The sequence below is a fragment of the Stereum hirsutum genome (assembly GCF_000264905.1).
Source record: "Stereum hirsutum FP-91666 SS1 unplaced genomic scaffold STEHIscaffold_4, whole genome shotgun sequence".
NCBI lineage: Eukaryota > Fungi > Basidiomycota > Agaricomycetes > Russulales > Stereaceae > Stereum > Stereum hirsutum.
Genome location: NW_006763134.1, coordinates 2,100,228 through 2,122,714, shown reverse-complemented (window position 1 = coordinate 2,122,714; position 22,487 = coordinate 2,100,228). Strand labels below are relative to the sequence as shown.

The following is a 22,487-nucleotide window of genomic DNA, read 5'->3' as shown; positions in this document are numbered from 1 at the left end:
AGTCCCTCTTCTTTCGGTGTCGTGTTCTACTTCTCCGTGACGCTCGTCGTAACATTGCTATCCATTCTCGAAGCAAAACTACACTGCATCTTCGACTCTTCCCATGAGGCTCGCTATCTCTTCTGGAGCTCTTTCTAGACGCACACTGACACCGCATGCGCCTACCCGCCTTCGCAGAACACATCACGGCCCCGAATAGCTCCCGTCTCGGACCCACAGGAGCTAGAGGCTCGACTGTTCCGGGCGCTTTGTATCACGACTTAGGATTGTGTCCGCGCTCTTTCATCTGAATCAACATCAACAAGAGAAGGTCCGAGTCCGAATCGGGACGAAAACATCGCTGGTCAGTGGCAGTATCGTTCGAATTAGGGATGTTGGAGTGTTGGGAGCCTCGTGCGGTGTGATGGTCGCGAGCGTTTGGAGCCAATGTTGAACGAGCGCCACTGGGACTTTGTTGGTGATGCGATGGCTCGGTTTGATTGTTGCGGAGAAGGGCAAGTTGAAGGGGCGACAGTCTCATGTTGTTCCTGGGTCTGTTGGCTTTGAATGATGGAATCTGAGAACAATATGTTAGAACAAGATCGTGATCTTGAGCAGACTGCCAGTGGAGGTGGTGAGTACCTAGATCTTCAACAAAGATGGTGTTGATTCGAACATGATGCAGATGTTGATGTATATGTTGTTCTTGAAGTTTCTCTTGAATCAGACTCTGTGAACGCTCTCATGAAAGCATTTTAGTTTTGTCCCTGGTCTGACCGACGTTGAGAGCGACGTCGCATAAGGAGGAATGGACCAAAAATGGATTGTGGACGTCGTGTACGGACATGACATCATGAGAGCTCGGAGAGCGGAAGGGGCACGCGTGGAAGCCTGTCCCACGTGGAGGCGTAGTTCCTGGGACATTTCCAATCCTGTCATTCCCCGTTTTGGCTGTTTCCTCTAAACGCTTATTTCTGGCGGCAGGCGAATAAAATCTGCATTTATATTCACAAATTGTGGATACTGTGCTGCAGCTACGTGGGGTCAAAGCGAAGCACAGCCGAGAGAAAGCGAAGATGAGGAAAGACATGGCTCAGAAAAGAATCTTCCGTTCAGGGAACCGAAGCGCGCGCCATCCGGATGGGGAAGCGCGATATTTCGCCTGCGTTCCCACGGTGGTCCAGGCCCGATCAGGGAGAAAGTGGAGTCGAAAACCGAGCTCTGTTGTTGCCGTCGCCTTCCCTCCTTCGTCGTCGTCGTCCTCCTTCCTCATCGTCGTCGCCACCGTCGCTCTCATGCTTTGTTAGTCACTCTTTAATAAATATATCCTATAATATTGCTCGCTCTCGTCATCGGTGAGCATGATTCAGCATCCTTCGTTAATGGGGGGAGAGAAGCTGAACAGGCTGGTTCTTTCTTCTCTTCGGGTTTTGTGGGGGCCAGCTGTTGGTCAGGGTTGAACAGAGGAAGTTTTCAACGGGAGCTTGTTGTCTGCCTGGTGCTCTGTTTTATAGACCTGTGAGTTTTCTCTTTTATCTGGGTCAATAGGAGAACGGAATGGTGTTCGACGCGGCTGTGGCTAACAGTTCGTATATCGTGAGAGAAGAATCATCATGGGTTTTGAGATGTATCACAAGCCCATGGGCGTTGACTATGAGCATATCGGTGACCATTTGGTCAATCACCTGCGTTTGGTTGAGTGCAGGTATACGAACTGGGGCTGTATACGCATATCGGAATTTCGCATCATGTAGTTACGCTCCGGAGAGTGCAACCCAACGGTCATGAACCGTCCCGATGGCAGTGCGCAGATCCACGCATCGCCTCGTCACTATCTTCTTCCTCGCATGAGCGCTCTCGCAGACAGGCTCCTCCATTCAAATCTTGAACATACCTACCCAGAGTTTTCTAGCTCTAGCTTTCCTGACTTGGTGACGTCTGTGACAGTCGTGCTTGGAGACGAATGAAGAAGTCGTGAAGTTAAGCGACGCGTCTCTTCTAGAAATGCGTCTGATGAATTTGTTTACCTACCAATTCATCTTCACAAAAAGTCCTGCACACTTTCATCGGATGCGGATTCGATGCCCTCTCCCGGAGGGCGGGTTGCGATGCATCCGTGCTGGACAGCCAACCAACTTCGTGTTCTCCGAACATAAATCTGTCCGTTCTATGTTTGGCATGCATTGAACAACGCACCTTCTATAACACTCGCGTCTAGTTCGAGCCCTTACTCAGCGTCCACTCACATTTCCGCTCGTTGCATCTATCATATAGGAAAATCTCTTGCCCTAGCTTCGACGTTCAATACTCCTCCCCTCTTCTCACCATCCCCTCTGATGACAACCAAAATCCAATCGGCATCCGCCCCTCCAACGACTACCTCCTCTCGTTTCCCTCGCTTCTTCGGTTCTTCGCGTTCTCGTCGACCTTCCGCCTCTGCCTCACCTAGTCCCACTCACAGTCCTAACGCACTCCAGAGTAATCAACACCAGCATAACTCCACACTCCACAGTACACAGACGCACCACGAGAACGACAGCTCGGAATGGTACACGCCGTATAACGGCCCCATCGAGACTCGGCCTCCTAATCACCTGGCATCGACTGGAACTGATACCTATCTAGCAGGGAACAGAAGCGAAGACGAGCTCAACACCTTTCCCTACTCATACCCACACTCCCGCTCCTCCCAAGGGGCTACTGCAGCGTACTCCCCCGCCCTCCCACTCACGAGCGCCACGCTCGGCCGAACTTCGAATCCTCATCTCAGCGGCGCATCCGGATCGGGTCGAGCAAGTGGGAGCGGTAGTGGACATGGAAACGGAAACGGGTACGGGAGTGGAGGGATCAGAACGAGAGCGTATTCGGAGGTGTCGACTCAGGGGACTATGTCCTCCGCATCTGGGACGGTCGACCCGTTCAGGAGGAGTGGAGCCATTCCACCTCCTGTTCCTGTCCATGCCTATGCTGGTACTACTGGTACCGGTTTCTCGCCTTCACCAAGCGGAGGCGGAGTTGGCGAATCGCCAATACCAGTTCAGAGGTTTTCCACTCACCATGGGCTCCCATATAATCCTCAACCGGCCGGTACATCGTCTGGGACTGGAGGCAATAGGATCAGTCTTGCGGGTCTGTTCGGAGCGGGGGGAAGACAACGCGCACAAAGTTCATCATATCAGCCCTCTACCGACGCCTACAGAAATACATCCCCGTCGAAGGGTAGGCCAACGTCGCCGGCTTCGAGGTTGCTGCAGAGACGGGCGACGGGTGGAAGGCAGGGATTGCGGACGAGGGCGAGTACGATGGGAGAGGGTGATGTCGGTGGCGTGCCCAGCTACACCGGGAATGCAATCCTGTCGGGCACGACGGCTCGTAATACCGACACCATCACGAGCGCGAATGTCGACGAAGACTACATAGCGTCGTATTACTCCACGCTTATCCCTTCGCCTGAAATCGACGCCCCGCAGTTCGTGAACGTCCAGACTGGCCAGCCGATGTCTGCGTCCGCGTCGCCGAGGTCTATTAGGAGCAGGTCGGGAGGCTCGGAGTCGCCGTTATTTGAACCATCGTTTTCGCAGACGAGTTCACCGCATCCATATGCCTATGCGTTTTCGCCCTCGCATTCGCCGTCGCCGAATCAGGCGCAGGAGGGTGAGTTTGAGTATGATGTGGAGAGGGAAGCGAGGGAGGAAAGAGAACGAGAGGAGAGGAGGCAGAGGGAGAGAGGAGCGGGGACGGGGACAGGGACGGGGAGGAGGAATTTGGAGCCCCCGAGGATACCGACGAGTACGATTTATAGTGTTTCACCGATCCCGCTCTCGCCCTTCGTCAATGCCGGGTTCGTCGATCGGGAGAGGGATAGGGAGAAGGGGAAGGTACCGGGTCAGGGCGAACCTTCGTTGTTCGAGAGCCCGAGGGCGCCGCCTGAGATCCCGCAGTCTCCTACTCCTACAGGTCACAACAACAACTCTCCTAAGGCCAATCCCTCCTATCCTATGACCAGCTCCAACCCAAATAATCAGTACAGCCAACATTATATCCCATCGTCCCAGAATCACAACTATCCGCATTCACAATCTCAACAGCGATATGACCCGACCCAAAGTTCACATCATGGCACCCATTCCAATCCCCAGCAGCCGAACTTCAAGCCTTCCGTCCGGTATTCGCTTCTCAAAGCTATATCTACACCCAACCTCCGTGGATTCACGAAACAGCCGCAGCCGATTCAGCCGTCTAGTGCGATGGCTACTTCCGGTGGAATGCCCCCGCCGATTATCACCACTCAAGCAGGGCCTGGTGGTGGCGGTAGCGGCAATGCACAAGCGCAGAAGAGACGGCAACGATGGTTAAGCCCGGAGACATGGTGCGATGCCCTTTTATTCCCCAGACCTCGCTTCGCAGTCCACGTAGACGACGACGGGAACGGACACAGTGGCCTCGTCATCAGTCCACCAGGCTCGCCGATCGTGTCTTGGAAACCTGAATATTCTAGCGCCGGGGAGAGGGCAGGCTTGACGACGGCGAGAGAGGCGCCGCTGGCGATGAGTGGGAGGTTGGGCTCGAGTTTGGGTAGGAGGATACCGAAGTCGAAGTCTGCCTTGAACCTTTCGACGCCTTCGTTGTCTGCGTCTGGGCCTCTGGTTATGGCAAATGTGAATCCGAGATCGGCGCAGGAGAGGGAGCGAGGGACGGGGCAACCGGTTGCGGGTCCTTCGAGATTGCCTTCGGAGTATCTGGATGTGGCTGGATTGGGTCCGGTCGTGGATGGTGGAAGTGGGCCTGGAGTTGGAGAGAGACAGAGGCATAGGGATACTGGGAATGTGGAGAGGATGCAGGGGATGGGTGAGCCTGTCATCGTGCCGAGGGTGGACCCGAATACGAACGCGACAACGCCAGCTACGACAGCAACCTTGGGCGCCAATGCGACTACAAAAACTAATTCGACCTTGAGGCCACTGAGACCAAGGAGTTTTGCGCAGGATGATCTGTCGTTGCCGACTCCTGTGCCTTCACTGACGCAGTGCGTGATTTGTTTTCTCTCCTCATTTATTTCCTTTATATGCGTCATCATAATTTCATGTTGTAACTTACGGTCGTTTTGTCGGTTCAGAGTCCTGAAGGATGGCGACGAGCTAGAGAAAGAACGCAAGGCCTGGCAAGCCCAAGCCTCCCGCTCCTTCCAAAACAAACGAACCCGAACTCTCTCCCGTTCTCGCTCTCGGTCTACCAGCAACGTGCGCACCCCTCAACACCACTCCCGCAACACCCAGAAATCAGTCCACATCCAAGCGTTCGATTTCCTTGCCGAGAGAAGTCTTTTGGGCAGCCAGAGGGTTCCACCAACTATTCACGTGAGGCTATCCCCTGTGGAGGGTAGTGCAGGCATGCAGACATTCTCGAAACTGGGGACGTTCTCCTCTTCCAGTGGCACGCATTCGAGAAGTCAGAGCAAGAACAATGCGAGTTCGCTCGGGAGGTCGCAATCTGCGAAGAGCACCACCTCTGGAGGTCACGGCACTGGGACTGGCCCTGGGCATTCGACGAGCACGCAAGGACATTCGAGAGGACATTCGAGGAACGAGAGTTGGGGGAAGACGGCGCTGAAGACGGCAGCGGGGATGTGTTTCTCGGCGGAGGACTTCAGTCCGCTCGAGACGCATCCGGATTTCAAGGCAGGTGGAGGTGCTGACGCGATATTGGCAGGTGAGCTGTTGAGGAGTGATGGGACATTGAGGAAAGATGGAGGGACGAAGGTCGTGCACTTGGAGGAGCAGATGAGAGAGGAGAGGTTATCTGAGAGCGCTGAGCGCGAGGGTCGTGGACATGCCAGGGTAGCATCGGTGCCCGGGGAGGTGATTGCGATTCCGCCGAACTTGAACGGCTCGAGTGGAGGGAAGGGCTCAGCGTCTGCGGCTTTGGCGCTTATGTCGACGGCGGGGGCTGGACAGACGTTGGAGATGCCGGTGCCTTCCCCTGTTCCGTCTGGGATGACCATCTCTGGAGAGGGGGTACCGATGGGTATTGCGTTGTCCTCGCCTCCTGAGTCTTCAGAAGAGGAGATAGGCGCGGTAGGCGCCTTCGGGAGAGGACAGGATGTGAGACAAGTCATCACGTTCCCTGGCCATCCGTACGCACAAGCAGGGATATTCCCTTCACCATCCCAGGCCGCTGCCAATTCCTATGACGAAGATCCCTACTCTCGTCCTGCTGCTGCCGCGAACACGTCGAAGCATCGACACACGCGCACAAAGTCCAAAGGGTCCGACTACGCTGGTCCTCATCCGTCTGAATACGCACCACCTGACGAACTAGACAGGCAACGCAAGATCTCTCTCGATGCGGCTAGCAACGGCTCTGTATCAGCTCGACATAGACTTCCGCCCCACGTTATCCTACATCCTTACGCTCAAGCTGCATCCGGCGCCTATAACTCGGACCCGCGAGAGTCGATGTATGCGCAGGTTCCATCCTCGGGTCGTGTGAGAGAGGTTTCACTAGACGAGATCCGTGCTTCGCCATTAGCGCCTGGGCAGTTTATCCTTCCGCCACCGCCACCTCCCGCTGCCGCCATGGCTGGTCCGAGCACAAGTCGACCTTTGAGTCATGCGTACGCGAAAGGCCTGAACAGGGTCAGTCATGGAGAGCCGTTAGACATCGGGGATACGTTGGTCAGAGTGTTGAGGAGAAGGGGAAGTGCTGATAGTGGGCTCGGGGATAGTGTCGAACAGGCGCAGGCAAATATGGCCGTCAATCCGTTGGAGGTGCCCGCGCCAGTCATTTTGGCCCCTCGACGGGAAGACAGGGAGGAGGACGAAGAGGAGGAAGATCGTCGTGAGATGGATGCTTCCTCGTCCGCGTACCTGCATCCATATGCCGCTGCTATGTTCGGGACACCAGATCGGAGGGAGCGCTTGCAGCGGAACAAGGCTTCAATGAATTCTGGCCAAACTGGGCAGACGTATGCTTCATCACCTCCTGAGACACTCAACCCATCCATATTTAGGGGATTCGCGGGTTCGCCGTCCGACGAACATGCTCTTCGGCAACAGCTTCACGGATCGAACGGGTCGTCTCCTGGAGTGTCAACCGGATCTTCATCACCGCCGCTTTCACCAAAGCCATTCAGCAGCGTTGAGGACCTTGAAAGGTTCAGAGGTTTATTCTACACACCAGCGGACGAAATATCTGAGCTTGACCACGAGCGTTCGGCAGAGGGTGCAGGTGCGGGCGAGGCGGAAGAAGAGGAAGAGACCGTGACGATGCCAGCGCCTATACAACATGGGGCTGGCCCTTCTGCGAACATACCTCCCAGGAACGTTCCCGCCTCCGTCAGCTCTATGTCGAGGAGCAGTCAAGCTGGAAGTGGAGTGTTGAATATGACGAGGGGCTTGAGCGAAGAGTTCGTCGCACTACAAATGGAAACGAGGCCGTCAATGGAATCGTCGATGTCTGGGTCGAACCTGTGGGGAAGGCGATATGGGAGTCGCGGCTCACGGCCAGAAGACGACCAAAGCCAAGTTCTTCCCTCGACGGATGCGCTTGGTGTCGCGATGCAGAGGGTGGATTCGCCGGAGGCCATGAATGCTGCGACGCTTCCTCTCAGGATGCATAGAGCTCAGGACTCGAGAGGTGCGCCGAAGCCACCGACGATCAACATCCCGGAAGATGTCGGTTCCTCCAGAGCCTCTTCGCTTCTGGAGAGGATTGATGCTGACAGTCCGGAGGAGGATAGTCTTGACCGGCTTCGTAAGTATTTATCCGTCGATATTCGCTCGTGTCTGCTAACTTATTGGATGAAATTCTAGACCCTATGCGTGTGGGCACAGTCGATGCGGAGTTGTCTACTCCTCCCGCACAATACGCAGACCATCGCTTCTCGGGCCACCTGTCATTTGTCACTGATGGCCAGGGTGCGCCCGGGAACAACGAAGGTGAAAGGCATGGCCATCCCCAGCCGTCTCCGATCGAATCCTCCCAGAAACATCAGTCTTCCCAGGCTCCGAGCTCTGGTTCTCGTGTCATCTCCTCTTCTAGTCTCGCGCCACCCAACACCGGCGTTAGCAGTGGTGCGCGCTCAAGCTACATGACTACAGGTAGCCACGACTCCCGCATGTCTGGCCTCTCGGACTTCCCCTCTCCCCCGGAGCAGGTCGTTGTCAGCCCTGCCCATGTTTCTCTCCTTCATTCCTACTTTGGAACGGGTTTCACACCTGCCACGCAGACCCAGACTGTCCAAGATCCTCTCGCGGCAGCGGGAGAAGCGATGGCTGCCGTAGAAGCTCCTCATCTGCGCCCTCGTGTGCTCGAACAGCGTCCTAGTTTTCGAACGACCTTTGGGGGACAGCCTGATCATGAGATAACCATCGCTCAGGGTCCTTCTTCATCCCCCGGCTCAACCCAACCCTCACCTTCCGATACCTAATTATGGTGTCTTGATTTATTGACTTGGACTGTTTTGCGGGCTTTGTCGCCTCTGTGTGTTTATTACCTAGAGTAGGTGTCCACTTGGGCACTGTTGTTTGCTCGCCTGTGAATATTCTTCGCCTGTAGTCCCGCGGACCCTGTTTTCCCTCCCCCTCGTTAGTTTGTATCATTGGTATTATAGTGGTCTCCTGCCTTCTCATTCATCCTTCCTATATCATACATTGTCGTACTCACTCATGGGTTAGTCTGTCTCATCGACTGATCCATCCCTACATATATTTTTGCCCGTCCTGCTCAACGACATCCGCTCGTTCCACTATATCCATTCGTCCATCTCGTCCATCGCTAACCATCTATATAAAGTGACTAACTCAACGGTTTGTTCCCACTTTGTTCTGTGCTGTCTTGCACCTCTGGTCTTGTCCTCGTTTCGGTTTCCCCTGTTTTGTCCACCATCTTTCTCATCTCTTTCCCACTGCATCCTTAAAAATTATTCTTTACGTATGTTGCCTAGTTTTCGTTCTTGCGTTATAATCATCGGAATACCACCTCGGCCCCGGCCATGCACCATAACTTGCCAGAGAGAATCTCTGAAAATGTACGGATCCATCCTTCGTGTTGTTTGCTCCGTTAAATACCACGCTCGGCAACAGTGTGGCCCCGCAACGATGGAAGTATGGGACCTCTTTGCAGGTAGATGCCACAGCTAACGGTGAGACTCAGACTGCTCCAGATGTGAGGTCTGCCAACAGACCGTATCTAGTAGGACTGCATACAACGGGTAGGTTCTGCTGTCCAGAGAACTGACGGGCGGTATGGTGCATAGCAATCGAAGGGGCACTACAGGGCGCTACGATCATAGCCTTCGAAACGTGGGAATAATACGCGGTACTTAAAGATGACCTCGGGAGCTGCCGCGACTCTTTCTCTCTCTTTCTCTTGCCATACTTTCTCCAATCTGTATCTTTTTCTTGCGTTAACTCTGCCTTATGGATTGGCGGCAGACTGATAAAATCTGCTAATGTGCTTTTCTGGTCACTCCACCGGCCGACAGTAATGCCTGAACCGAGCTTGGCAGTTCAGTCAGATACACCGATTCAGATGATGTTGGAAGAGTCAATACAAAGTCAATATGCTCCTGCAAGTACTGTCGGCTCCGTATCCGGCGTATGCATTACACAGGGGGATCCTACAATGGCTGCTACAGGGTGTCTTGGCGCTAGAATTCTCATCATATTGGAGATCGTCATGCAGAAGTCTGTGCTCTGCTATGTAGCTGTGCCGCCACACAATGAGGCGGTGCTCTCACTGCTTCCGTCACCAGTGTTCCAGTCTGTTATAGACTGTCCTTCTCGACTATGTTCGTGTTTCGCACATGCATGAGGATGGGCGCTCCGATAAGAATACCACGGTAGCCTCTGCACCTAACTGATCTGTCAGCTGTCCGTTCCTGTCCTTCCAATACTTCTAAACAGAACAAGGACCCACTGCTTTTGTTTTATCGGGAAGTACTGCCATACACTCAACGTGAGTAGATAAACCACAAGGATTGCAGGGATATGTTCTTTTCAACACCACATCTTTCCTATCATCTTTGAACGAGTGTCATTTATGTTTATCACTCTCATCTCCAATCCCATTCTCAACCCAGAGCAGAAAGATCGCGATACCTTTTCGTCCACGTCGTCTCCCTCCTCCTCTATCCTCACCCGCCGGAAAGGAGGTGGAGGTCATGGCTCTTCCGGTGGAAAGAGTTCGTCAAGCTCAAGCTCCAAGGGTTCATCCTCTTCGTCAAAGTCCGGCTCCAGCTCGGGATCGGTTCTTGCATCCTCAAAATCATCTTCCGTCTCCGTCAAAGGTCTCTCATCAGGGAAGACCTCCGTCACGACATACGGAAGTGGAGGAGGCAAGGCGAGCACGATCCCCAGTGGACAGGCGTTCGCGGGTAGGACCGCGGGCGGAGGAACGAGAGCAGAGGTTTACGGGAGCTCGTAAGTGTTTTTATCGCTTCTAGGTATGAGTTGAATGCAGGCTAATAATTGCGTATTCACACAATCAGACGGTATGGAAGCGGATACCCAGGTTACTCTACCGTAGGAGTATCCCAGCGAGGACTCCCTTATTACTTCTGGCCCATCGTCTGGAGCTCTCGACCGACCCCTTACTACGAAGTAGAGAACGAAGTACGTTCTCAGCATCCCGAAGCCATAGTTTCGTACTCATCTTGTCGTGTTACACAGTACGGTGCTCCCACCAACGACTCTCGTCCTGGCGGTGCTCTCGTCGAAGCCGCTTTCTTCTCCAACGCCTCTGATGCCGTCCAATTCAGGCTACTGGGCGATAACGTCACAGTCTCTGCCCTCATTCCACTCATCCAATATAACTGCTCGATGATCAATAATTCGACATCTTCTTCCTCCGCATTCCTATACGCCTCCAACTCCACATTCAACTCATCCTCACCATCCGACGCGATCTCATATCCTCGACCGGAGCAGGCGATTCAATACTATCGCGCCAGTACCCTCGTTCTCACCATGGACGGGTACAACGACAGCTCTGTCTTCAACACCACTGCTGATTCTAACAGTACGGCGACTGGATCGCAGACGCCTCTGCCATCTTTGGGCTCGATGGATCAGCTCTTCATGACGTGTCTGAACGACACGATAGGACAGGCCGTCCCGCTTGTGGATGCTGCCTACTCGATAAGACTCGGCGGTGGCATGAGTCTGAATATCATGCTGGCGATTTGGGTGTTCGCGTGTTTGAGGCAGTGGTTTCGTTTTCTCTAAACAATGGCGTCCTTCGTACCTTATTGCTATTTGCTGGTTTGGACTTGATACCCATAGGCTGTGATGTTTGTTGGACGATGTGATTGTGGACACTGAATCCGTAGTACGGGCGGCTTCTTAGCTTAGTACCCTACTTATCCGATTTACTGTATTTCTTACAACCAATACTGTAGCGTATAATTATCTTGAACTGTAGACATAATCAATAATATCAGCCAGAACTAGTACTTTCACGTCACCTCGGGGTTTGTTGCCATGTCTTCTCTGCACCTCATATAAGAGCGGTAATGGTCCTGCAATATTTTGCGAAAAGTTTTCGAGCACAGAGAAACATACAGGTTGTTGTCTAGATGTAGAATCATCCCGTTCACTCATGACCCAGACCCTTACAACTGGTGGAGATTGTTCACGGCTGCGACAAACAGCCCCAGAGGCGTGACTGTTGTGGGTAGGATCAAAGCCACAGCAGTCAGTACAAGTACTATACCTCTCTGGATACTGCAACTCAGCATGATAGGGAGCCTGGAATACTCACGAAGTCCGCCGAAGTATGTAAGACTCCTACAGTTGAGAGACCATGACGATGTAGTGGTTAGTAGCAGACTGGGAATGGAGAATACCGGATCACAAACCTGGCTGCGCTCGATCCCCGCGAGGACTGGTTGATGTATATGTAGTTGTAAAGAAGGCGAAGGCCAACACTGGGGGTGTTAAAATGATCAGAACATGGGAATGTAGAAAGCCGTCAAGCCGCAGCATAATATCCGAAAGCTCGTTCGGATGAAAGAAGCTTGAACATACAACGTGAGGGAGAATGCATTCAGTGTGGATTGACTGAGACCCGCGTAGTTTCCTGCGAGCTTATGCGAAGTCATGTCAAGCTCAAACTCAATACAATCAGGCCACGACGCAGGGACTCACCACAGCAGCAGCCCAGAGCGGGAAAATCTCGTGCCCATTCTACATGACTTCAGTCAGCTTGCACTGTGCAAAACACTGCCAATACGAGTAAAGACACCTACATCATGTGCTCCCTGGTACCTATCCACCTTGCCCAAGATTTGTGGTGCTTTCGCAGCCACACGATCCCGATTCTGTCTTGGCTGCACGCTGGGCGAACGCGGGCAGCATCATGTATCATTCGTCAATATCACCGTCTGCGCGTGTAGTGTATTCGTCGTGCGTGCTCACTTGTCCCATCCAATGGTGTTCTTAATCAATCTGAACTGAGTGTATACGGGACCCAAATCAGAATCATATGAAAGATAAACAGAGAAAAGTGCGTACTTTGGCGTTGAAAGGATAGAAGCCAATCAACCAGACGGCAGGAATCGAGTACAGCGACAGAGGAGAGTTGATTGTGATGGGCATTTTTGCTTTATGATTGCGAAGCTGATGGGAGTGAGGAAGGAGGAACCATCGAGAACGAGAGAGAGGGTGGTTTATATATGCGCCTCTGCCAATGCGAATCCCATGCTGTCATTTCGACGACGATCAATTGGATCGAAATTGCCCACGTCATCACGCGTACACTCCGCGGGGTACGGAAGAGCACCCATGTCAGAGCAGTCCAAGCAAGGAGGCCCAGTCTCACGAATAATGAGAAGGGGATCAAGCAGAGACAACTGGTCCAAAAACAGAGATCCCGCTGTGGGACTGGCGAACTGCAGCCTGAGTGACCCACAAGGTTCCGCGTTCTCCCGGACGCCACACTGGTAACTTACCAGTGTTGGGCCACGAAACTTGAAGTTTGATCATCAGCAAGAGCATACTTGCAATATATAGCGACATCGTACAGTAAAACGTATACAAGGAAAAGCATACCAGAATGGCATATCCTAGAAATGGATGAATGGGTCGAGAACCCCTAAAGCCCTAAGAAACAGAAAAAAGAAGATTATACGCATCAAACAGAGAACTCGGAGGGACGCGCAGATGAGCTTCGAAGTGATAACATATCCTCATTTTTGGCCACAAGCCAGTATCCAGAGAAGCTGAATCCACTAAGTTCTGCAATACCGATACTATGTGTTCCCATGAGACAGATTCCCCGGGCCCCACACGCGTCTACAAAATCATCCAATGACGCTGATGGTCCGCGACGCACAAGTAGGGTATGATTTGAACCTTGTCACATTCGGCCGAGTGGTTGCAGAGTGTGATTGCGGTAGCCTTATTGACGAGTCGGGAAGCATAGTCCCAGTAGATGAGCTCGTGGCCAATTGTGCTGCCGAAAGATATTTCTATAGAGTCGTACAATAATCAGACTTCTGTAGAATACACTGGCATGGACAGGCCGCAACGAGTCCGACCGTCATGAAAACTCACCTCGAGAACACCCCTCAGTCCTTCCTTTGTGAACGGCTTCGGAAGAACATCGTTCATGCCTGCCAATGACAATGAGCGATCAATATCTCAGCACTTGAAGTCATATCACAAAGACGGGGTTGTGAAGAGGGGAGTACCAGAGCGAATATAAGTCATAACGTCGTTCGGCTTCATGTTGCTCGTCATCGAGATGATAGGCGTGAGATTATCGAACTCCCTGATTAACACCGTTGCCGATATACCGTCTCGTTTTGGCAGCATGATGTCCTGGCAAAGCAAATCTGTCAGTGTCGCAAACAACACAAAGCGATGATTCACTTGCGCGTACCATCAAAACCAAGTCGTACTTTTCGAAATTCATCTTGACGACCGCCGCCAACCCGTCCACTGCCACATGAATTGTACATCCGAAGATGGTGAGGATCTTACTGGATAACATCCTGCACAAAGGGTCGTCCTCGACCAGCAATACACGAGGTGGAACGGTCCATGACGGGACGTATGCCGCCTGCCGTAAGCCAGACCTCCGACGCGGAGGTAGTCTGACATTCGCTCTCGCGGTACTTTGAGGGTTGATGGTAAGAGGTATGTTGACAGGGTTGGAGTGTGAAACGTCCACAGCTATTGTTGTCGTGGCCTCGATGGGACTCTGGACGGTCAATTGCTGAACCGTTCTCCAGTAAGCTGCACACTTCTGCATGAACAAGGGGTGTGATACACACACCTGAGCTAGCCCTACCAGCAACCGCTCTACCCGACGATTCTGACCACCGATATCTTGTAATGTTTGCGAGATATCGGCATGATCCTGTCGTCGTGCGTTCTCCACTCGTGCCTGGAATTCTGCGTTATCTGCATGGGCAACGATCTATCCGGATAGTCAAAGTCTGTTGAGACGGAAGTGCAATAGAGAGGACGGAGGCTAAGACCAACATTGAATTCAGTGAAAGCATCATCGATAGCCGTTTTCACAGCAATGATACTGCGATCGATGTCGCCGGAGTGAACCAAGCACCACCAGAAGCCTTGTCGCCGCACGAAGAGGGCGACATCTCCCGCCATCTTCACTGCCCTATCCAAAAAAATGATGAATGATGAACGATGTATTAATATCCACCCTGAATATTATGATAGCTCCTAGACATGGCAGGCTTACCTCGCGACAGCCTCGAGGTTCTCCTTCATACTCGTAGGTACAGATTCTCGATGCAGAACCTTTCCCAGTTCGAGCAAGAGATCACGACACCGGTCGAGAAGACATCGCAGCTCTTTCCTCCTCGTCCGCACGCCGTCACATACAGTGTAAGCACCGCTGAGGATCGTCCAGATTACATGGTATACAGGTTGGTAGAGAGCGATGGCAGCGACGGCCTCCGCCATTGAGAAGAGTTATTGCACCGGGTGGATACGTTTGTGGTAAGAGGATGGTAGAGAGGCATAGATGTGGTCCAATGATGGCGGGGTCGTGTGTATATAAACAACTGTTAGACGCTGAGGAGCTCATCAACAAGCAAAGGGACAGAAGGCGGCGGTGCTGGCAGCGTGCATGACGTCACGCGTTCTTCGCATCGCTTTGTGGTTGCTTCGTGGATTGCAGCATAGCTATGAGTATTTGAGTAGCTCGACGGGAACACCAGAGGAACACCAGAGGGAATCACCCAGCCAGAAAATCGTGAGCAGTCGAGAAACGACGTGCTCGAAACGCATCCAGATCGAGTCTTAGCCAAGTTTACAGTCTCACAAACTGTGGGCCACCTAGACATATTTCCACAGCACTACAAGAAGACACATTATTCACCCAGGATGACCGTATCAGACGTGGAGTCTGCGGGACGTAACCTTGACCAAGTGGTTGGTTGTAGAGTTCGACTCGAACCCATCGTAGCGATGCGACTGGTGTGGCGCTGTCGGAATATGCCGATAACCCCAAGATCTAAGCTTCAAGATGACCCTGAAGTGTAACTTGTAGACGATATTCTTCTCTTCAATGAACCACCATGACCCTATGAGATAGTATTTCCAGATAACACTTCCCCTTTCGCTTCCGAGCCTTTTTTTTGGATGATTCTCGTCATAAACTGTCCATTTCCCCGGACCCCGGGCAAGTGAAGTGGCGTTTGACGCCACACCAGGCAACAACTCTCTCACGCTACACGAAGGCTCACGAGACCTCCCCTGTTTGAGAACCAAACACCGTGCCAGCTCACGGCCGGACCATCGTACTCATGCAAGCGACAATAGACGCGTTCGACGTCGTCTGTGACTTCCCACCGTACCACTACAACATTGAACGTGAGTGGTTATCCAATCCCACAGCCTATACCTACTGACTTTTTAAACCAACGCTTCACAGCGGCGGTAGTTGGCATTCAAGTTTGGGAAGACATCATTTGTTGGTTGCTCATGACTTAGCCAGGAAGTCATATTCGAACGTCTACTTTGAACGACGACTACAAATATGGCTTCTCTAACTGTGTTGGCGCGTCCGACGCGCCAACTTTCTGTTCGTTGCATACCGGCGTCTATGAGGTTTTACCACGATGAGTCCTTTGGTTTCCGCAAGCCTAGAGAGTTCACACTACCGGACTGTAAGGACCCCTATTATGCCCTAACATAAACCCTCCAAATAACACAGCTGCTCCTGTAGACTCACCAGAACAGTTGCGTAATAGGACAGCCAATGCCCCACTGATGCGTTATGTCGACTCTCTCCGCACTCACGGCCACCGAGCTGCTCGGATCGACCCCCTCGACCTTCTCCAACGCGAAGAAGTTGCCGCGCTCGACCCTACAAGATATGGACTTGTCGACCCAGCTGCGAAGTACAACATCAACGGTATCATCTGGGACAAACCCGTCGGGACGTCCTCCAGTGCCACAACGAATTCTGTTACCGATTCCGAAGAGGATTTCTGGACGCTGGAAGAGATCGTGAGGCATTTACGCGGAATATATGTCGGAAGGATCGCATACGAGTACATGCATTCACCTAGTAAGACAGAGAGGCTATGGTTCTCGCATATGCTCGAGTCAAAGAGCGCGACCTCGGCGGAGGAGCAGGACGAGGCGAAGAAGCGCAAATCGAGGATACACGAATTGTTGACACAGAGCGAGGTGTTTGATCAGTTTTTACAGGCGAAGTTTCCGAATTTGAAGAGGTACGGATTGGAAGGTGGCGAGTCAATGATTCCGGCACTTGATACGCTGTTCCAAGTGTCGGCGCAAGGTTTGTGCCACATAGTCGATGCCCCTATTGTCCTACTGATGTATATTTGTCGAACAGCTGGCGTAGAGCATATCGTTCTCGGAATGCCTCATCGTGGCCGTTTGAACTTGCTCACCGGTCTCTTGGAGTTCTCACCAGCCGCTCTGTTCAACAAGATCAAAGGTGGCTTCGAGTTTCCTGAAGAGTTAGGAGCCTCAGGCGATGTGATTAGCCATCTCGGTCAGTGTTCAATCCTTCCTTAATCCTTCCTTCATGTTTCTTGACTCCTCATTGTCGTTGGTGGGCACATTCACCAACACTCACAGTTGCATCCCCGAGCTTGAACTACGAAGGCGCCACACATCCCGTAAAGGTCTCACTTCTCCCTAATCCCTCTCACCTGGAAGCTATAAACCCGATCGCACTAGGCAAGACTCGCGCGAAGCAATACTCCTTATTGCATACTTCGCCCGATGATTGCATGCTAGGCGACAAGGTCATGTGTGTTCAGCTACACGGTGATGCGAGTTTTACTGGTCAAGGCATCGTTATGGAGGGCTTGGGCCTCAGTGAGTTTTCACCAACGTCGTTTCGTCTAGTGGAGACGATCTAAACCTAATGGTGCCGTAATTCAGGCAATTTGCCCCATTTCAGCGTCGGAGGCTCCGTTCATATCGTCGTCAATAACAAGTCAGTATATGTGGCGTACTGTCGATATGTGAAGTTGACCATGAACTCTGTTCATTCCAGTATCGGTTATACCACTCCGGCCTCCGGTGCTCGATCCTCGCTTTACTGCTCAGATATTGGCAAGATGATTCACGCGCCCGTCCTACACGTGAATGGGGACCACCCGGAAGGTCAGTACCAACCTCAGTCGTAAAATCTCATCGACCACGCTGATTCGTACTTCAGATGTGGCAAGAGCGGTCGAAACAGCGTTCAAGTACAGGAATCACTTCCGCAAGGTCCGTCACTCATACGTTCTCTTTGGCGGTGTGCAGTGTCAGGTGCTGACGTGTGGCGTCCCACAGGATGTAATCATCGATCTTCTTGTCTACCGCCGCTGGTAAGTGTACACCTCTGATCACACGCACCTTCGGACTTATCATGAGAAATGTATAGGGGTCACAACGAGCTCGATGAACCGGCCTTCACCCAACCACTCATGTATGAGCAAATTCGGTCTCGAAAGTCGGTGCCGACGCTCTATGAGGAGAAGCTTGTTGTACGTCCCTTCCATGATTTGTTTCGTTCCAAACGATCTAAACCTCTGACCCTAATGCGACCGTTTCAACTTCCACAGGCAGATGAAGTCATTACCTCTTCCACCGCGACCTCCGTTCGGAAGGCCTACAAATCCCATCTCGAAGCCGAGCTGGCCAAATCTGCGTCTAACGCAGACGAAGTCCCATCTGCGAATATGCTGAAGGACCAGTGGAGCTCGATGGTCTGGCCCGCGAGTTCGGAGGCGCAGAATGATCCGGATACGGGTGTGGAAAAGGGTGTGTTAGAGAGCGTGGGGAGGGCGAGTGTTAAGGTTGGGGAGAATTTCGTGAGTTGCCATCCTCTGTTTTACGAGGTTGTAGAGGTCATTGTATGAGAGAGAGAGCTCACAATAGCTTTATATTGTGTACTACAGGAGATCCATCCGCGGTTGCAGAGGCATGTCAAGCATCGGCTACAGGCTATCGAGAGTGGTAAAGGGTTGGATTGGGCGACTGCTGAGGTGCGGAATCTATCTTTGAGCACTGGCTGGGACGACAAGATCGTCCCATTACTGATGGACAACTTGACGTAGGCTATGGCATTTGGCTCGATCATGCTGGAAGGTAACGACATTCGAATATCGGGACAGGACGTCGGGCGCGGGACTTTCAGTCAACGGTCAGTTGAATATCTAACCTACTGCTTGCCTCTGAATTCATCTTGCGACAATCTCTTTTAGTCATGCGATGTTCGTAGACCAGAAGACGGAGCAGGTGACCGTTCCTCTCAACGTCGAACTAGATTCGAAGGGTAGGCTAGAGCTCGCAAACAGTCAGTCTCTCTCTTCTCGAGTGGCGATAATTCTCGTTCCTGATTTTGGTAATACCCTCAGGCTCCCTGAGTGAGATGGCAGTACTCGGCGTAAGCACCTTTCCATGAGCCTGTACGATCTATACTAATGGAAAAGTGCTCGCTCCTAGTTCGAGTATGGACTTAGTTGGGAGAAGCCCAATATGCTACCAATCTGGGAGGCTCAGGTGAGTTTCTGCGTGCGACGGCGCATGGGAAGAACTCGACTGACCCTGGTGTTTCAAGTTCGGCGATTTTTTCAACGGTGCACAGGTACACATAAGCATAAGTCGACTTTCGATAGGTATTAGCTAACAAACCCCAGATTATCATAGACACCTTCATCTCCTCTTCAGAGAGTGAGTCTACAGCTCTATTCCATGACGAACTTGAACTAATGAGATTCGGGGTCGTGTAGCGAAATGGCTCAAACAGAGCGGCCTTGTCATGCTTCTACCCCATGGTCTCGATGGCGCCGGGCCCGAACACTCTTCTTCGCGAATTGAACGATTCCTCCAGGTCCGTTCTCATGACACTCATTGCTCGCCATCGGCTCTTAATAATGATGCTGATATCTTCTTCAGCTCACGAATGATCGTTACTCGCTGAACGATGAGCCGACTAACATCAATATGCATGTCGTCTTCCCCACAACGCCCGCTCAATACTTCCACCTTTTGAGACGGCAGGTCAAGCGAAATTATAGAAAGCCTTTGATCGTAGCCGGTCCAAAGGGGCTGCTTAGGCTCCCAGTTCGTACCTTACGATATCATGCTCTCATGCAGAAGTCTTACCTACCAAACCACACGTTTACAGGCCGCTGCGTCGCTGCTATCAGAGCTCACTCCCTCGACCCGCTTCCAGCCCGTCCTTCGCGAACCTCTTCAGCCTGAGAACCTTGCCTCTATCAAACGAGTCATTCTTTGCACGGGAAAGATATACCATGACCTCGTCAAGCAAAGGCAGTCCCTCTCGCTTGAGTCTCAAGTTTCTATCATCCGCATCGAAGAGCTTGCGCCATTCCCCTTCACTCAGCTCAGGCAAGTCCTCGAAGAATACGGCTCTAATCCGAGCGTATATTGGGTGCAGGAAGAACCAAGGAACCAGGGTGCTTGGGGGCATGTAAGCTCTAGGATAGAGAGCGTCATGGAGGATTTGGGAATTGGTCGGTTGAGGTTTGTTGGGAGGAAGGAGGAGGCCGTTCCGGCGCCCGGGGTGGGGAAGCTGTATAAACAACAGCAGGAGACGATTTTGAACAGTGCGTTCGAAGGACTGTAGATTATGACGGTGTACATATAACTCCCCGCGTGAGCTATTCTTGACACAATGATGCTCTGCTAATTTCAATGTTTTGAAGCTCAGGAGAGTGGCATGGCTATGCTCGTCGTGCCCTTCTAGCCGGAGGATTAGATCTGTTCAGGGCAACAAGAGAATGGGCCACTGAACAGCGCACGGGCTTATCCAGAGGGAGAATATGGCCGCGGAGCGCATACGATGTTACACCCGAGCACCAAATGGCTGCAGACGTTCGGATCCGCACGATAAATGAATGGCTGGGGAAGAGAAGGGTCGATGTCGGCGTTGGTGAACCGTATGGGAGGAACCAGTTCTTTTTTTCTCGTTATATAACGTCGTTTCTACGAGTGGTCTATGATTTTGCAAACGGCTGTTGGCACAGGGATTTGCGTGTGGCGGTGTGGCGTAAGTATGTTTCATGGATTGATCCATATAAGTTCGCACGCTATACTCAGCCCTTTACCCCGCCTTTTTTTTCCTCGTTTATATTATAAGCTGTGCGAAGCTCACATATACATATGTACTGATCCTACGAGTTTCTGAGTACTGAGTACTGAGGCTCATGTGGTGTCGTTCGCGTTGGTCACCAACTTGGTCTCGACACAGCGCGAGTGCTGCCTCGTGTTGCGCAATGTATATCTGATGTACGTAAGTATCCCACCACCCAATCAAACCTGTCGTTGAATCGCGATTGGCGAGTTTTACGCTACTGAACCTTATACGTTTAGGTCAGGCACACATTGAACACCGTGGGTGACGAACTAGCCAGCCCTTATAAGCTTGAGCGTTGTGTGGCGCAACGGCTCTTGAATGTCTTCGTGCCAGTGATGACTTCCTATGAACCCAACGAGGACGAGCGGAGCCTCGTGCTTGAACGATATTCACTCGCCGGCGATCTGCTTTGTGGTGTTGCCTACGGTATTTTTTACCCTTCGTACGACCCTCTTCTATGCTCATGTCAACGTTTTCCAGGTATACAACTCGTGTTATATCTGGCATGCGCGACATGCCTTTGGCATCATAGGGAGAAGTCGCATGCAAGACACCTGCTCGTCTACATCACTTTCCTTTTTGTCGCCCAGTCCGTGTTCGTTGGTGTCCAATCGCGGACGGTACAGCTCATGTTCGTCGAAAACCGCAACTATCCCGAAGGAGTATGGGCATACTTTCTCGCTACTCAAGCACTCGCGATCAATGTGACATTCGATGCCACTCTCTTCATCCTGACCTTGCTATGTGATTGTCTTGTGGTGGGCTATATTCATATGCTCAGTGTTTGACGGTTTATTTGGCGCGATAGCTGATTAATTCGGTGGGGAGTTTAGTTCTGGAGATGTTGGATAATATGGGCAGCTTCGGGCTTTTCTCAAGCCGCCCTTGCCATCCTCTTCCCCGCAGTGATGATTCTCGGTTCCTTCGGTCAGCATATCGTTTACAGGAAATCACTGCTCTGATCTGACATAGTTTCTTCGGGTGGTCCTGCAGTCACGGGTGTGTTCTGGACGCTGCAAAGCTCTCAGCCAGGATTATCCTTCTACAGCAAGCTGCCACTCGCCTTCGGGACTGCCTACTTCACACTCTCGCTCGGTGTCAACATTCTCCTAACGGCCCTCATCGTGTTCCGCCTCTATCAGTATCGTCGTAGGATTGCTTCAGCCCTAGGTGCATATCTTGTACTTATACGTCAACTTCATTTGATGCCGTGCTAACGACAATCGAATTCAATCGCAAGGTGCCGCCTACGCGAAGCAATATGTATCTTTGGCGACAATCATCGTTGAAAGCGCCGGTGAGCTTCCCCATAAGTTTAAGGTGCCAATTTACTTGCACTGATGACAATGAATGTGTAGTGGCGTACTCGGTGTTCGCGCTGTTATTTCTCGTCACGTACGCTGCCGGCAATGTAACATCTCAACTGTGGCTTGGCATCTCTTCTTCAGCTCAGGTGCGCGGCAATCCTGTCTACAGGCTGTGTCCTTACTTTCAAAAATTCGTCACCCTGACGCTCTCTGCGTAGCAAATATCAACCTACATGATCATATATCGACTCGCTCTTGGCCGCGGGTGGAGCCCGGACACCCTATCCTCTTCCGCTACGTTCACCACGAACCCTGTCCCACTCTCAAACCTTACAATGGACAAAACAGGTGCGTTGAAGTCCAGTTTTCAATTGCTGAGACACTCATCCCCGCCTCGCCTTCATAGCCCCTCCCGTGGACATCGAGCAGATACCCGTCGATCGACAATCACCAGCTACTCCGCGGCTTTCCTTCGTTGGCCCTTCACACTAAAGATCCGGACTTTCTAGACGACTCGTGACGTTTATATTGCATCTAGTTTGAAACTTACTTCGCGGCGGGGTTATATAATAAAGTTGAACTAACGCATTGATCCCT

The 22,487-nt window shown here is 52.0% G+C and overlaps 5 protein-coding genes across 5 annotated transcripts; 3 read left to right on the top strand and 2 right to left on the bottom strand.

The window, feature by feature from the left end:
* The first annotated feature begins 1,246 nt into the window (after window positions 1-1,246).
* Window positions 1,247-8,849, top strand: STEHIDRAFT_138272 (uncharacterized protein). The gene is made up of 5 exons (XM_007302067.1): window positions 1,247-1,334; window positions 1,423-1,497; window positions 2,254-5,005; window positions 5,096-7,731; window positions 7,791-8,849. The coding sequence occupies exons 3-5, from the start codon at window positions 2,316-2,318 to the stop codon at window positions 8,405-8,407; spliced, it is 5,943 nt and encodes a 1,980-aa protein (XP_007302129.1). The 5' UTR covers window positions 1,247-1,334; window positions 1,423-1,497; window positions 2,254-2,315; the 3' UTR covers window positions 8,408-8,849.
* A 1,171-nt stretch (window positions 8,850-10,020) lies between these two features.
* STEHIDRAFT_94409 (uncharacterized protein) lies at window positions 10,021-11,439 on the top strand (the record flags this gene model as incomplete). Its single annotated transcript, XM_007302066.1, has 3 exons — window positions 10,021-10,400; window positions 10,469-10,592; window positions 10,650-11,439. The coding sequence occupies 3 exons, from the start codon at window positions 10,021-10,023 to the stop codon at window positions 11,202-11,204; spliced, it is 1,059 nt and encodes a 352-aa protein (XP_007302128.1). The 3' UTR covers window positions 11,205-11,439.
* A 53-nt stretch (window positions 11,440-11,492) lies between these two features.
* On the bottom strand, window positions 11,493-12,595 carry STEHIDRAFT_119948 (uncharacterized protein). The gene is made up of 8 exons (XM_007302065.1): window positions 12,492-12,595; window positions 12,396-12,430; window positions 12,227-12,314; window positions 12,126-12,164; window positions 12,006-12,064; window positions 11,837-11,905; window positions 11,740-11,765; window positions 11,493-11,643 (listed from the first exon to the last, which is right to left on the bottom strand). The coding sequence occupies exons 1-8, from the start codon at window positions 12,573-12,575 to the stop codon at window positions 11,591-11,593; spliced, it is 453 nt and encodes a 150-aa protein (XP_007302127.1). The 5' UTR covers window positions 12,576-12,595; the 3' UTR covers window positions 11,493-11,590.
* Window positions 12,596-12,721: 126 nt separating this feature from the next.
* Window positions 12,722-14,812, bottom strand: STEHIDRAFT_145924 (CheY-like protein). Its single transcript, XM_007302064.1, has 9 exons — window positions 14,689-14,812; window positions 14,466-14,604; window positions 14,257-14,400; window positions 13,861-14,196; window positions 13,670-13,799; window positions 13,533-13,591; window positions 13,001-13,447; window positions 12,929-12,946; window positions 12,722-12,860 (listed from the first exon to the last, which is right to left on the bottom strand). Exons 1-7 carry the CDS (start codon window positions 14,715-14,717, stop codon window positions 13,280-13,282), a joined length of 1,005 nt encoding a protein of 334 aa, XP_007302126.1. The 5' UTR covers window positions 14,718-14,812; the 3' UTR covers window positions 12,722-12,860; window positions 12,929-12,946; window positions 13,001-13,279.
* Window positions 14,813-15,788: 976 nt separating this feature from the next.
* On the top strand, window positions 15,789-22,342 carry STEHIDRAFT_119946 (dehydrogenase E1 and transketolase domain-containing protein 1). The gene is made up of 29 exons (XM_007302063.1): window positions 15,789-15,824; window positions 15,886-16,120; window positions 16,180-16,758; window positions 16,816-16,977; window positions 17,064-17,306; window positions 17,373-17,427; window positions 17,488-17,597; window positions 17,653-17,705; window positions 17,772-17,806; window positions 17,863-17,965; window positions 18,044-18,292; window positions 18,380-18,466; window positions 18,539-18,624; window positions 18,686-18,777; window positions 18,839-18,867; window positions 18,927-18,983; window positions 19,042-19,068; window positions 19,121-19,154; window positions 19,214-19,314; window positions 19,380-19,547; window positions 19,612-20,739; window positions 20,820-21,009; window positions 21,064-21,341; window positions 21,417-21,510; window positions 21,577-21,753; window positions 21,824-21,880; window positions 21,942-22,036; window positions 22,109-22,238; window positions 22,297-22,342. The coding sequence occupies exons 2-21, from the start codon at window positions 15,991-15,993 to the stop codon at window positions 20,071-20,073; spliced, it is 2,862 nt and encodes a 953-aa protein (XP_007302125.1). The 5' UTR covers window positions 15,789-15,824; window positions 15,886-15,990; the 3' UTR covers window positions 20,074-20,739; window positions 20,820-21,009; window positions 21,064-21,341; window positions 21,417-21,510; window positions 21,577-21,753; window positions 21,824-21,880; window positions 21,942-22,036; window positions 22,109-22,238; window positions 22,297-22,342.
* The last annotated feature ends 145 nt before the right edge of the window (window positions 22,343-22,487 follow it).

Bases quoted from the DNA above. Each gene is read 5' to 3' on its own strand.
- STEHIDRAFT_138272 (XM_007302067.1), top strand. From the start codon at position 2,316: ATGACAACCAAAATCCAATCGGCATCCGCCCCTCCAACGACTACCTCC. The intron at 5,006-5,095 runs GTGCGTGATTTG...TTGTCGGTTCAG, and splicing joins CCTGTGCCTTCACTGACGCA to AGTCCTGAAGGATGGCGACG. The intron at 7,732-7,790 runs GTAAGTATTTAT...ATGAAATTCTAG, and splicing joins GGATAGTCTTGACCGGCTTC to ACCCTATGCGTGTGGGCACA.
- STEHIDRAFT_119948 (XM_007302065.1), bottom strand. From the start codon at position 12,575: ATGCCCATCACAATCAACTCTCCTCTGTCGCTGTACTCGATTCCTGCC. The intron at 12,165-12,226 runs GTAGGTGTCTTT...GAAGTCATGTAG, and splicing joins GGTACCAGGGAGCACATGAT to AATGGGCACGAGATTTTCCC. The intron at 12,065-12,125 runs GTGAGTCCCTGC...ACTTCGCATAAG, and splicing joins CGCTCTGGGCTGCTGCTGTG to CTCGCAGGAAACTACGCGGG.
- STEHIDRAFT_145924 (XM_007302064.1), bottom strand. From the start codon at position 14,717: ATGAAGGAGAACCTCGAGGCTGTCGCGAG. The intron at 14,605-14,688 runs GTAAGCCTGCCA...TTTTTTGGATAG, and splicing joins AACCTCGAGGCTGTCGCGAG to GGCAGTGAAGATGGCGGGAG. The intron at 14,197-14,256 runs GTGTGTGTATCA...AGAACGGTTCAG, and splicing joins TGCTGGTAGGGCTAGCTCAG to CAATTGACCGTCCAGAGTCC.
- STEHIDRAFT_119946 (XM_007302063.1), top strand. From the start codon at position 15,991: ATGGCTTCTCTAACTGTGTTGGCGCGTCCGACGCGCCAACTTTCTGTT. The intron at 17,307-17,372 runs GTGAGTTTTCAC...GCCGTAATTCAG, and splicing joins TATGGAGGGCTTGGGCCTCA to GCAATTTGCCCCATTTCAGC. The intron at 19,069-19,120 runs GTACACATAAGC...AACAAACCCCAG, and splicing joins ATTTTTTCAACGGTGCACAG to ATTATCATAGACACCTTCAT.